This window comes from Cervus elaphus, chromosome 13 (assembly GCF_910594005.1).
Source record: "Cervus elaphus chromosome 13, mCerEla1.1, whole genome shotgun sequence".
Classification (NCBI taxonomy): domain Eukaryota; kingdom Metazoa; phylum Chordata; class Mammalia; order Artiodactyla; family Cervidae; genus Cervus; species Cervus elaphus.
In genome coordinates, this window is record NC_057827.1 from 26432905 (window position 1) to 26446812 (window position 13908).

The window sequence follows — 13908 nt, forward strand, 5'->3', positions numbered from 1 at the left end:
TACCAGCTGACTGCAATTAGGTGGAGCCACAGTTTGGTAAAATGCAATACTTGGGGAAGATTTACTAGCAGATCAGTGTCAACCTGGAAACATGATACATGGGATTTAGTCTGTTGCCCTGGTTGGAATAGCTTATCAACATCTTACAGGAAGACATAAAACCAGGAGGACAATACTAAGATTCAGATCCACCCTGGCTTGGATCTTGTGCTAAACCTAAACAATGAAATACAGAAGGGTCTCACAGGGGATCCAAGGAACCAACTTCATAAAGACAGGATATAGGGACACCTGGATTATCTGCTTGCCAATTGGAGGTTTGTCAGAATTGAGTCAACAACATTAGCCGGCTGCAAAGCAAACAGAGTCTCAGTCTGGGCTGACAGAAAAGGTTGGTACTATTGTGCAGAAGAGCCCCCTAAACAATAATAATAACAAAAGAAAGTGAATTTTAGAGGAACACATATAAGATGGTATTTATAAAACAGTATTATACATTATTTAGGAACACATAAATAAGTAGTAAGAGAATAAATGCACACATATGAATAATATTCTTTATGCCTTTGGTGGATCTGATATAAATTTTTAAAAATTAAGATGATAGACGTTTCAACACAGTATAATGGTTTTTAAAAATTTATAATCACTTCACATCTATCAGAATGGCTGTCATTAGAAAGACAACAAATAACAAGTGTTGGTGAGGATGTGGCAAAAAGTGAACCCTTGTACACTGTTGGTGGGAATGTAAATTAGCACAGCCACTGTGGAGAACAGTGTGGAGGTTCCTCAAAAAGCTAAAACAGAACTTTCATATGATCCAGCAATATCACTCTGGGGTATATATTCTGGGTGTTTTCATTAAACAAATGAATGAGTATGACAGAACAGAAACGCCTCATAGAGAACAAGCTAGCTGTTATGAGTGGGGGTGGTGGTGGTGAGGAGAAGCAAGATGGGGTAAGGAATTAAAAGGTACAAAGTATTAATACTATGTATAAAATAAAAAGCTAAAAGAATATATTGTACAGCACAGGGGATATGGCTAATATTTTGAAATACATTTTAATGGAGTATTAGCCACAAAAATGTTGAATCAATGTATTATACACCTGAAACTAATTTAACATTGTGAATTGTGTATATTTCAATAAAAACAAAAATGAAAAACAGTGGTAGTTGTCTTAAGATGGAACTGCCTTATGATGGAGTAGGTCTGTACCACTGGAGATGACCTGTCAGAGATGTTCTAGAGCAAAGGTTGGCATACTACAGTCCACAAGCCAAATGTGTCTTCTGCCTTTTTTAATAAATAAAAATGTATTCAGGGACTCCCCTGGTAGTCCAGTGGCTAAGACTCTGAGCTCCCAATGCAGGAGGCCTGGGTTCAACCCCTGGTCAGGGAACTAGATCCCATATGCTGCCACTAAGACCTGGCACAGTCAAATATTTTTTAAAATATGAATTCAAACCCAGTCATGCACACTCATTCATCGCTGCTTTCATACTATTAAAATACAAGGGCAAAGTTGAGTCGTTGCACGGTTGAGACTAGATGGTCTGCATAGCCTAAACTACTATCACCTGGCTGGATACAGAAGTTTGCTGATTACTGTCCTAGAGAAATCACTGCATTGAGTTGAACTAAATGAGCTCTGGTTTTCTAAAAAGGGTAGAATGTGGAAACTTCAGGTCAATGTAAAAATTTGTGCAAAATGTTCAGAATGGTTCTTATAAAATGATTTTAATCCCGATTAAACCAATCTGAAAGAGAGAGAGATCATATAGTTTTGACTTGCTAAAAAATAACCTAGCACAAGGACTTCCCTGGTGGTCCAGTAGTCAAGACTCCTTGTTTCCACTGCTGGGGGCAAGGGTTCTATCCTTGATGGGGGAACTAAGATCCCCCATGCCTTGCGGTGTGGCCAAAAAATTTAAAACAAACAACAAAAACCCCTAACACAGTGTGAGGCATAGAGATACCCAAGTATTTGCTGAATGAAAGAATGGTAGATGCAAGTGCCCAGGCTTTCTGCCCCACCTCAGAGGAGCAGACTTTGCCATCACCTCCGGCTGGCCAGAGCAGACTGAACCAGGGGTAAGCCCCCAGTTTGGGCAGTCAACTCAGTCTGCTCAGCTAACCTATGGAATCAGCTGAACAGGAAAAGATGAGCCAGACATTTCAATGTCCCTCTCATAGGAATCAGAACTAAACGTGTGGAAAGACTAGAGGAGTTAATGGCTGTAATCAGAGCTGGAGAGTCTGATTGGACAAAAAATAGAAAGACAGTGATGCTGACTTCTTTACCCTGGAGATATCTTATCCTAACCACAAAAGCACCCAGTGGAGATTATCATGCTTGCATTTAACATACAAAAGATGAGAATATTCAGTTTAAATACGTGTGTGTGTTTGTGAGGGGTCAGCCTCCACTGCATACAAAAGGACTCGAATCTTCCCACTGTCCCTTCTCTTAAGTGATTCAGTTTCTACCTGACTCAAAGGGCATTTTATTGCCACAAAAGTGATCCAGGTCTTTAAATATATATATATATATATATTTTTTTTTTTTTTTTTTTTTTAATTTGAGGCCATGCCATAGGGCATGCAGGATCGTAGTTTTCAGTACAGGGATCCAACCCATGTCCCCTGCATTGGGAAGGCAGGATCTTAACCACTGGACCACCAGGTAAGTCCTGATCCAGCTCTTTAAAGGTGGATTTTTTACATACACTGGGGCATCTAAGACAAGTCAATTATTTCTTCTGGTGCTAAACAGAATAATCAACTTGTTCCTACTTTCAAGGAATCACTGGCTGTACTAACCTTACTGAAAATGGAACGGTCTTGTCTTTATGTTCTCTCTGCAGCCTGTCAAACCCAGTCTCCACGTCTGAGGCCGCTCTCCAGCTTGGTGAGCTTTGTGGTTTTCCTCTCCATGGAGCTCACTTATTTCCAATAAACCCTTTTGTCCTCCTCACCCAGTTTCAGGTGAAAAGGTTCCAAAGCCATTGTTCCTAGCAGATACTCAAACCAGGTGAGCCAGCCAGTGCCAAGGCTATGACACCCAGAGGTGAGGAATGCAGGTCAGCGGGCTCCCCACACACTCCTCTGTCTTAAGAAGGCTGACTTCTGCCTGGCTATGGGCCTGAATCCCTTAACATCAGTAGGGTGAAGGCCAGTGTCAGGGGCTCAAGTGAGTCATAGTTGAGGCAGCCGTTAGCACAGGCTCCTCTGACTCTCCTGACGTTAGGCAGGTAGGAAAGGCCCTCCAGAGCCTGACCCTCCCGACCCCCACACTCAGACCTCTCCCTGGGCCCACTCCTCTGACAAATGGAATTTATTTCCTGCCCTATCGGTAAACAAAGGATGTCACAGTCATCAGCAATTGCAGCCACCATGGACAGTGAGCTGGTGATCCCTGAGGGAACTCAGGAAGAAAGAACACCTGCCATCTAGCAGCCATCAGACTGCAGCCACTTCCCATGTGAGGCCTGGAGAAACTCACGATATGGAAACACAGGATACTGGCCCCAGATAGCTGGGGTGCATATCAAAGGAATGATTTCAGTGAGCCCAGACTCTTGCATCTTCCCATACACAGAAAAGCACCAAACTCCTTAACCTGGGTTATCTGATTGTCTTTCATTAACAACTGTCTTTTGATGTTAGACGACCTGCCCTTTGTTGCAAAACTTCTATATAACCTGACTCCTCCCCTCGCCTCCTTGGAGCAGTTCTGTCAGAGTTACTTAGATGCTGCCTCCTAGGCTTGAAGTACTAAAAACTCCCACCTAATGAAACCTAACTCTCAACTTTTAGGTTGTGAATAAGTCCACACCTCCAATACAGCCCCATCAAGGCCCATACCCCAGGGAGGCAAATGGAGACCTCTGACCTTCAGGCCACGCTGGAAGGTGGAGATAGACAGCAGGGCTAAGTCTTGCTGCTCCTCAGCGTAGCGCACCAGGTACACATAGACGAGCTTCTTCACCTGGGGAAGAGAGGGTTTCTCCGCAGGGACTGGTGCCCATGCCCTGAGAGATGTCCTCACCCTGGGTGGCTGCGGTCCACAGGGAAAGCACCCAGGCCCCGTCATGCTGATCCACATCCGGTTCAGGGACATCTGGGAGATGTCTTTTCCTGGACCAGGGACATTCTGAGCAGATTGGACCTCCAGGGACTGGGCTGTCCCCTTTCTCACTCCCAACTAGCTCCAGTTTACTCCTGGAGGTGGACATGGGAGACCCCTCCCTGGTAGCACTCACCTCTATGTTCTTACAGGCCACATTCTTCACCACGGCGGGGAACAGGTCTGAGGCGTTCTTTCCCCGGGCAATCATCTGGGTGGTGGGGTCAGGGTAGGGGGAGAACGAGAAGGGAGATGCCAGCACTCATTGGGGGAAGGTCCACAAGCAGCCAAGGAGGGCTCCTGGATCCTCAAGCTCCTCCCCCAAGGGATCCCCTCTGACCCCTCTCACCGCCACAATTCTCTTCATGGCCTCCAGCTTGAGGGAATCCTTGTTGGTGTCCAGCATCGCCTTCAGGTCATCGTGCCTGGTGAGGACAGGAAAGGTCAGCGGAGGGCACAACGGTGGGGATGGGGCTATCAGTCAGTAGGATTCAGACAGAAAGAAGGGACCTGGGCAGGGAAGGCAGGACTCGACCGGAAGGGAAGGTAGTAAAATACAGATCAGGGGGCTTGGGGTGGGGAGAAGCATGTGGGTCAGTCAATGTTACGGGGCTGAGCTGTGATCCCCTCAAAAAAGAATGTACCCAGAATGTAATCTTATTTGGAAAACAGAATTGTTTCAGCTGTAATTAGGATGAGGTAATACTGGAGGAGGGTGGGTCTCTAACTCAGTACATCTGGCATGCTTTAAGAAGATGGCCCTGTGGAGAGAGAGATGAAGGGAGAATACTGTAAATACAGAGAACTGGAGTGACTCACCTGCAAGCCAAGGAACATCTGCAATATTGCTTCTCTCTTAAGGTTTGGTTTTCGGCTGAGAGGCAAGTAAAATCTTAGCTCCCCAATCAGGGATCAAACCCATACTCCCTGCATTGGCAGGCTAAGCCTTAACTACTGGAATGCCAGGGAAGTCCTGGGTAAATGACGATGTAAATAAATAACCCCTTGCACTTGGTGGAGGGGAATAATGTTAGTCTCCAAGCCAGTATCTAAACGTCATGCAATGGCCATTGAAATTTCAAGGGAGACCTTTTGTCAGACTTCCTGAAGTGACTGCAAAATTCATCCAGAAACAAAAATCAAGAGGTAAGAACTCCAGAGAATTTTGTGGAAAAGGGGGATGGAAACGAGAAAAACGGAACAATGACAGACAATTCACCTGACCAGAATTCCAAACATAAAACAAACGACCATGATAAAAGCTGTGTGGTGCCAGATAAAAAATTTCACAAGTGGCTCTAAGTTGATACATTAGGAACAATTAACACCAATCGGAGAAAGAAACTTTTGCCTCCCCTTAAATGCTGTTGGGACAACTGCTATGTAGCAAAGAATTTAACTTGTACATGTATTTCACACAAAAATAAATCCCACATTTGTTTAATAATTAAATTATGTTGGGCTTCCCTGGTGATCCAGTGGTTAAGAATCCACTTTGCAGTGCAAAGGACATGGGTACGATCCCTAGTCTAGGAAGATCCACATGCCTCAGAGCAGCTAAGCTCATGTGCCAGAACTACTGAGCCCACACTCTAGAGCCCATGAGCTGCAACTACTGAAGCCTGCGAGTCTACAGCCTATGCTCCACAGGTGAAGCCACAATGAGAAGCCTGCACATGACAATGAAAAATAGCCCCCCATTCGCTGCAACCAGAGAAAGCCTGCGTGCTGCAACAAAGTCCCCACCACAGACGAAAGTAAATGAATCATTTAAAAAAATTATTTTAATGTATGGAAGAGGGGGAAATTTTAATTTTCAAGGTCATAAAATTATCAGTAATAAGATGGCTAGGTTTTTTTTTTTTCATCTCTTGTATATAAACTAAATTTAAGAAAAAAACCAAGGCAAACCTGTATTTGTTCACGAGAGCTGCTGTAACAGTACCACAGAGTGACTGGGTGGCTTAACCACCTCAACGGATTTTCTTGCAATTCCGGAGGCTAGAATCTGAGATCAAGGTGTCTTGATCTCAGCAGCAGGGCTGGTTTCTTCTGAGGCCTGTCTTCTTGACTTGCAGATGACTGTCTTCCATATCTTTACATGGTCTTCCCTTTGTGTTTCCTCTTCTTATAACAAGTGAATTGTATTGGATTAGGACCCGCCCTAATGACATCCTTTCACTTAATCACCTCTTAAAAGACTCTGTCTCCAAAGACAGTCACATTCTGAGGTACTGGGGGTTAGGACTTCAACATATGAGAACACAATTCAGCCCACAATAGCAACAGAAAGGAAAATATTTGGGATATGGTGAATATAAGTTTAAATAAAGTACTGACATAAGCTTAGGGTCTATATTCAGGATTCATTGTCAGGGCTGCCCATCTGTCATCCCCTTGCCCGTCCAGGTAGACACAGCCCTGAGCTGCTGCTACCCAGTCAGTGAGCAGAGCATGGTCTGGTATTCCTTGGCCATGTGCCCTTGAGCAGTGAACAACCTGCCCAGCCATACTCAGGTCCAGTGGCTGGTGGTCAGAGAAGAAAGCAGAGAAACGTGAAATCACCTCATGGAAACATGTGTCTCTACACAGCTAACAGAGCTATGGGACCACAGATGCTCTCACATTGTCCAGGCAATTCCAAAATGTGCTGAGCAGCTGTGAATGGAGACCTGTACATTCTCTGACCTCCCAGATGATACTCAGATAACCCACAGCTTTGACCCAGGCATGAGAACCCTGCCAGGAGAGGTATTACCAATGGCAGGAATTAAAAAGCAGTGTGTGCAAAGTTAGTCATAGAAGTTAAACACCTAGAAGCAATAGAATATCAGAAAATAGACGTAGCCATTTTAGGAGAGGGAAGAGCATGCTAACAGTCATAAAGAGGCAAGTGTGACTGTTGCTGATGCTGAGACATGAGTAAGTGATAAATGCCGAGAGGAAGGAAAGAACCTGACGTAACAGACACCTAGTCACAGGGCTGCATTTTGTAGAAATGTGCAAGTGCTTAACAGATAAAATCAGAAAAGACAGGAGGAGTGCTAAGAAACCAATGTTCCCAGGATTTTAAAAGTGCCTCTTGTGAAGACATTTTTGATGGGAAGCAAAGTAGAAAGATGATGACTTCCAGAACACAGAGGACTTGCTAGCTGTGAGATGAGGGTTGGAGAAGATGTTGATATTGATCTAGAACCCCTCCAGTCAGGAATACCACTCAGCCATTAAAAAAAAAAAAGAATGAAACAATGCCATTTGCAGTAACATGGATCAACCTGGAGGTTATCATATTAAGTGAAGTAAGTCAGAGAAATACCATGTGATATCATTTGTATGTGGAATTTAAAATATGACACAAATGAACTTATCTATGAAACAGAAACAGACTCACAGACATAGAAAACAAATTTGCGGTTACCAATGGGGAAAGGGGGTGGAGGGGGGATAAATTAGGAATTTGGGATTAGCAGATACAAACTACCATATATAAATAGATAAACAACAAGGTCCTACTGTATAGCACAGGGAACTAGATTCAATATCCTGTAATGAACCATAATGGAAAATAAAATGAAAAAATATGATAAAATATATGTATGTGTGTTTGTGTGTGTATGTATCTCTAAATCATTTTGCTATTCAGCAGAAACTAATACAACATTTTAAATCAACTATACTTCAATTAAAAAAAAAAAAAAAGGACGAATATCTTCCATTCAGGAAGATGTCCCCTCAAACCAGAGGACATTTTCTACAGCCTATGGCCAAGTGAGGGTCAGAAGACAACCACCTCGTCCCTCTCCCAAACACAAACCAGGTGGTCAAGTCCTAGGCATGCTGAACTTAGGACAGATGGCTGTAGACAGAGGTACAGACCATTCAGCGGGGCCTGGGCAGCACAGAGGGTGTGGGGAGAATGTCAGAGCTGAGTACCACCTTCCCCAACACACAAACGCACATCACGTGCTCCCAGGACCCTCCATACATACCTCCACAGTCAACTCACCCCCACAGATCCCTACATAACCCCAACACCCCATCAAACACTGGTACCACCGATATACTCTCACATCTGTCCCCACAGACACACCTACACCCCAGAGACATACTCATACCCCCAAAGACACACTAATAGCCCTCAGATATATACAGTTCTTACATAAACCCCCACACACTCAACAAAACCCCTGTAGACACACCCATAATCCTCACAGAAATGTACAAAGACACATATACCACACACACACTTCCCACAAAAACACTCAGCACATACACCCACACACCTGCGGACCCACATGCCTCACCTGCAAATGCCTACAGACACCCACAGGCACACACCCACCACAGGCTCTCTATACCTCCCCACACCCTGACCTAGACATGCACACCCACACATGACCCTCCACAGACACACACACACCACCCACATCACGCACACATATAGCTTTTTGACAAAACTGAGTCACTGCAATCCCATTTGCCAAAATGGCCTGTGAACTCCTATGTGTGATTCCTGATGATAAATTTAGGCTTCTAAGAGCAAATATATCCAGCCTCACAGATCCTCTGACCTCCTTAGGGGTCAGACAAGCACCAGCTGGAGCTGACTCCAGGGCCCTTTAACTTCAGGAATTCTCTGCAGTAGGTTTCCTCACACCCAGGTGTCCTCACCGCCCCTACAGATGCCACAAGCCCATGTCAAGTGCCCACACCCAGGGTGGTGCTGGGCACCCACACTGATCCTGCCCTCCCAGCCTAGTACCCACCTTCTAGGCTCCTGGGAGGGTCCGGGACCCTAGGAGAGGGGAATCAAGGGAAGAGAGGGACTGTGGGGACCCAGCACAGGCAAGACTGTCAGCTGCCCACCAGCAGAGAGCAGCCCCCACCTGAGGTGTGGCCACCATGGGTCCCACACTTTCGCTCCCACCAGCCGATGTTCCCAAGATGGAGAGGAAGGGAGAGATACACAGCAACGCTCCAAGGCCATGAAACATTCATCTCCTGGAGTCAGATCCCTTTACAAGGCTCTCACTGTGACCCGAGCCCTGGCCTGACCTGAGGGATTCTGTGGGTGACTGGAGCCAGCAGGAGGGGTGGGAGGAAGGTAAAACCTGGCATTTGAGGCCAGATATACTCACTTCATGTGATATACACCTTCCTCCCTCCCCTCACCACCCAAGTTCCAACCCACTAGATGGGAGAGAGTGGTCAAACTCTTTACCCTGTTCTTATCCTGTCTCCAAACCTCATCCGGAACCCTCACCTAGCCGGGGCCTGGGGGGAGGAACAGGTCAGGTGTTTTACTCCATCCTCAAATATTTTACTATCCTTCTCTCCTCAGAGCTACCAGGGAGTTAGGAATTAGGCTCATCTCCCCCCTTAAACTCTCAGTCCTCCGTAACACCCCCCACGCCCCCTCCCTCTTGGACACTAAATGCTGGTCCAGTCCTCCTGCTAAAGAGGTGGAACTTAAATGGTTCCTGCTGGAAGAGGCAGCTTCCCATCCCTGGCCTTCCTATCTGTCTGGGGGAGGGTCCCTGAGAGCTCCTCTGTACCGTAGTGGCTGGCTCTGGCTCTGGCCTTGGCCAGGCTCTGGGCAAGGTCCTTCCAGGGACTCTTCTGGGGTCGTGTCTTCTTCTGGGGCTTGCAGCCGCCGAAGCTCCTCCGGCTGCAGGGCCTGATACCAGGGTGGGGGCCCGCCTTCGGGGGCCAGCACAGGGCTGGCAGCCTCCTGATCGGCCTCTCTGCCCCCCGGCCTCACTGCTGCCCCCGGGAGCTGCAGGAATCGCTGCATCAGGGCACCAGATCCTGCTTCGAAATGAGACTGAGCTGACTGGGGAGCTAGGGGTGCCTGTTCCTGTCATCAGAGGGCCCGCCCCAAAACTCAGAAACTGGACACTGGCAGGAGGGAGGCTCTGGTTTCTTCTTCACTGCTCAGAGACAAGAACTCACGTGGTGGAGGAGGGCAGGGACTGGGGACAGAGCCAAGGCACGGTCTGCAGGCAGGGGACCAGCAGGCAGGGGAGCGGATCCAGACACAGGTGAGGCATCTCTCACTTCCCGCTCAGGCCACAACTGAACCTCTGCCCCCTCAAAACCCCTCCTCCTCAACAATCGTGTTCACCCCCTTTCCACTCTGACCCCCACCGTCTTGATCCTCGCCTGTCTTTCCATGGCCAGGTCCTTGATTTTTTCCCTTCCTATTGGCGTTCTCTTACCTCTACTTCCTCCATGCCTAGCTGGGGCCCCTCAAGTGCACGCCTCCAACTGCTCTTCACTTACATCCTTGGCCCTCTTGTTCTTGAGACCCCTACCCTGTCAGGAGTGGTTGACTTTATTTGTTGTATTTGGATGCTCCTCAGATTCCCACCATCCTTGCCCTTGCAACTTCACTATTTGCCTCTCACAGAAAATAAAGGCTTTAGATCAAAATCCCCACAGCTCCCAAACATCTCCATCTAGTCTTTCCTCTCCTCTTCCCTCTGGGCAGAGCTGGTCCTCCTTGAGGCCAGGCCAGTTCTCCTACCCAGGTCTGGAAGCCTCCCCTCCCATCAGTCAGGGATCTATGTCTCCTTCAATTCCTTCCAGCCTCTCCCACACTACTGGCTTCTTCCCAAAGGCAGTTAAACTTGCTCTGGGCTCTCCCAGACTAATAACAGACAAACAAAAATAACAATAAAAATAAACAGACATTCTTGAACCAATGTTCTCCTCTGGCAACTGTTTCCCTTTCCCCTTCATTAAAAAAAATTTTTGTTCATTCATTTTGCTGATCTTAGTTGCAGTGCACAGGCTCTCTAGTTGTGATTCATAGGCTTAGTTGCCTTGCAGTAAGTGGAATCTCAGTTCCCAGAGCAGGGATTGAACCCGAGTCCCCTGCATTGCAAGGTAGATTCTTAGTCACTGGACTACCAGGGAAGTCCCTACAGTCATACTTCTCCAAAGCGAAATTCTCATTCACTGTGTTTTATTCATTTACCTCCTCTTCACTCTCCTATTCACTTTTAATCTGGCTTCAGATGCTGATTAGAATTTAGGGTTCGGTGGCCATGGCCATGATGTCTACAACTTAAAGGGGTCAGCCAAAAATATTTATAGATAGATGGTTAGATAAGCAAATACCACAGAATGGCAACAACGACTGAATTGGATCTAGGTGGAGGGTATACATATATTCATTGTATTATTCACTCAACTTTTCTGTATGTTTAAAATTGTTCCTCAAAGAAAGATGGAGAAAATTAACCTAGCTCCTCCTCTTTTGAATTTGCCAGAACTAGTCTCTCAGGGGTGGAGGTGGGGAGTGGAGCAGGAAGAGGTAGACCTGCTCTTTGTCAAACCAGTGGGCATGATTTTTTTCCTTGTTTGAATTGACCTCAGAGGGCATTGACACTGCTGATGGCTTCCTTCTTGAAACAACATTTTATTTTTCCTCCTGCCTTTGGTTTACTTTTTCTCAGTTATTTTGAAACACTTTCCCCCTGCTCTCTGGTCACTCTTATTCCATGTCTTCAGGGTTCTTACTTGTGCTTTGTTTGAATTCATTTTATAAATGCTCCCTAGGTTATCTGGCTATCTTCACTTTCTTCTGTGGCTTTGATGGATGGACACGCACATGTGTGTGTGTGTGTGTGTGTGTGTGTGTGTACTAATAATCTCTTGGAATCCAAATTCTAATATCCAGCTACCTACTAGACTGTACCTCAGAGTTTACAATCTCAGCATCTCAAAAGCCAGGCTCAACATTAATCTCCACAAATTTGCTTGTAATATCTTTATTTCCAATTACCCTCTCTGGTACCACCACGTATCTAATACAAGAACTAATAACCTGAGATTATCCTCATCTTCTCCCAGCCCCTATTACCTTCCCCCCAGGTAATCAAGTCTGTGGCTTCTACCATCTCAAGAGCCCCCCGAGTCCTGGGCATCACCCATAGTCTAGGCCACCAACACACCCACCCCTCCAACTTTAACACCCCTTCACCTGTCTTCTGCTGAATCCAGCACACCTCCGATCTCTTCTTCACAATTTCACCTGGGACCCTTCTAAAATGCAAATCTGCTATTGCCTGCTTAGAAAGCTTCAGTGGTCCTGTGCCCCCCTCCCTCCACCTTGGCATCTCTCTACCTTCAGTTCTGGCCATTCCAGTGGCTTGGACAGAGATTCTGGCCACACTGTATTAGCACCTACAAAACCTGTGATCTGGCTCTCCTTCACCTCCACACCTTGTCTAAACCTCTTTGTTCTGCCTGAAACATCCTTGGCTCTCCCCCACTCCCTTCTCTCCAGGTCCAGGGACCAGCTCCTCTCACCCCTCTGAGAGCCCCACCACACTGCACTGTCACTCACAGCCTCTTCCCTGTGCCCACCTCTAGAGGGGCTTGAGGACTCAGACTGTTCATGGCGGCACCCACACTGACTAGGACGAGACTCGAAACAGCAGGCCCTTAACAACGCTTGTTTCAGAATTTACAAATAAACAAATGAACGATGGACTGAGCCAAAGGTGGAAGGGAAAGGTAGGAAGTTAAGAAAGGGCTGAATCATAGGGGCAACGTGGGCAGCAGGAGTGGGAGCTCCAGACGCGAGATGGGGATGAGGAGAGGGGGACCAGAATGAGGCGAAATGGATTTGCAGGAGCGGCCAGGCCTGGGAGCTCCTGAGTCTATCTATTCCTGGACGGGCCTTCCTGGACAGGCCTCCAGGCTCAAGCTCGCAGATTTGACCCCTCCCCCGCGTTCTTCCGGAGTCAATTCGCCACAAGCGAAAAAAGGCGGAGACCCTGTAATCCAAGCCCACAAACAGGAGAAACACCTGGGGCGGGAGGATTGGTCTCTCAGAAACGGAGCTGGCCGGCCCATCCCCCACCAGCCTCCGCCCCCACCCTCACAGGTCCCAGGCCGGCCCCTCGCGGGGCGGGGGGCGAAGCGGGGACAGGGGTCGCGAGGATCTGTGTCCACGGCAGGAGGGGGCCGTGCAGGATTCCGGTCCGCGCCACCCGGGCCGCCGCGGACGGGCCTGGGCGCTGTCCATGGTACCGCAGCGCATGTTCCCAGGCCGGGCCGGGCCCAGTCTCCCTCTCGCCCGGCTCCCTCACCGCTTGTAGTCGGAGGAGAAAATGCCGCCGCTCGCCGGGTCGTGGCCATACTCGGGCTCCCCGGGGCCGGTAGAGCCGCCTTTGTCTTCGTTGTAGGCTGGGGCGGCCGACATAGGGCAGCAGGGCAGAGGGCTTCGCTGGGGAGGACGCGGCGCCGCCGGGATGCGGCAGGGACCGAGGAGGAGCGCGCAGGCAGTGCAGGCAAGGTCTGCTGCGCTGCCGGGGCTCCGCAGAGGCCGCAATCTGCGGCGGCGGAGGCAGCAGCGCGCGGATTTATCAATCAGGGCCGAGCGCGTGGTAGATCTTAAAGGCACAGGCTCCGGCGGAGCGGAGGGCGTGTCCGCGGAGGGAGCAGGAGGGGCGGTGCAGCAAAGCCTGGCCCCGCCCCAATGCCTCGGAAATCCCTCCACCCCCCAGTACGGAAGGTTCCAGCCTTTGAAAGTGATCCTGCACCTCCAGGTCTGGGGGTGGGGAGGTAGGGTGCGGGGTTGGGGTGGAGTTGCTGGCCTGATGTTGGGACAGCCGTCTGGAGATGCAGAACGCCGTTACTCACCCCTGACCACCTCGTCTCGGTGGGACGGTCTCTTGGAGGTTCACTCATGCCAGATACTTCGCGGATTCTCACCCACGCTGTGGAAAGAAAGGCTGGGTCTTGGGAGAGGGGCGGGTAA

General features: G+C 48.3%; 1 protein-coding gene across 1 annotated transcript in view; it reads right to left on the reverse strand.

Moving 5' to 3' along the window:
• AP3B2 (adaptor related protein complex 3 subunit beta 2) overlaps nucleotides 1–13547 on the reverse strand; it is a 35536-nt gene extending 21989 nt beyond the window's left edge. The window contains exons 1-4 of the mRNA XM_043922488.1: nucleotides 13238–13547; nucleotides 4486–4561; nucleotides 4273–4347; nucleotides 3903–3998 (exon numbers count right to left, since the gene is read on the reverse strand). Coding sequence (XP_043778423.1) covers nucleotides 3903–3998; nucleotides 4273–4347; nucleotides 4486–4561; nucleotides 13238–13350 — 360 coding nt within the window. The 5' untranslated portion in view covers nucleotides 13351–13547. The remainder of the gene's footprint in view (nucleotides 1–3902; nucleotides 3999–4272; nucleotides 4348–4485; nucleotides 4562–13237) is intronic.
• Between the last annotated feature and the right edge of the window lie 361 nt (nucleotides 13548–13908).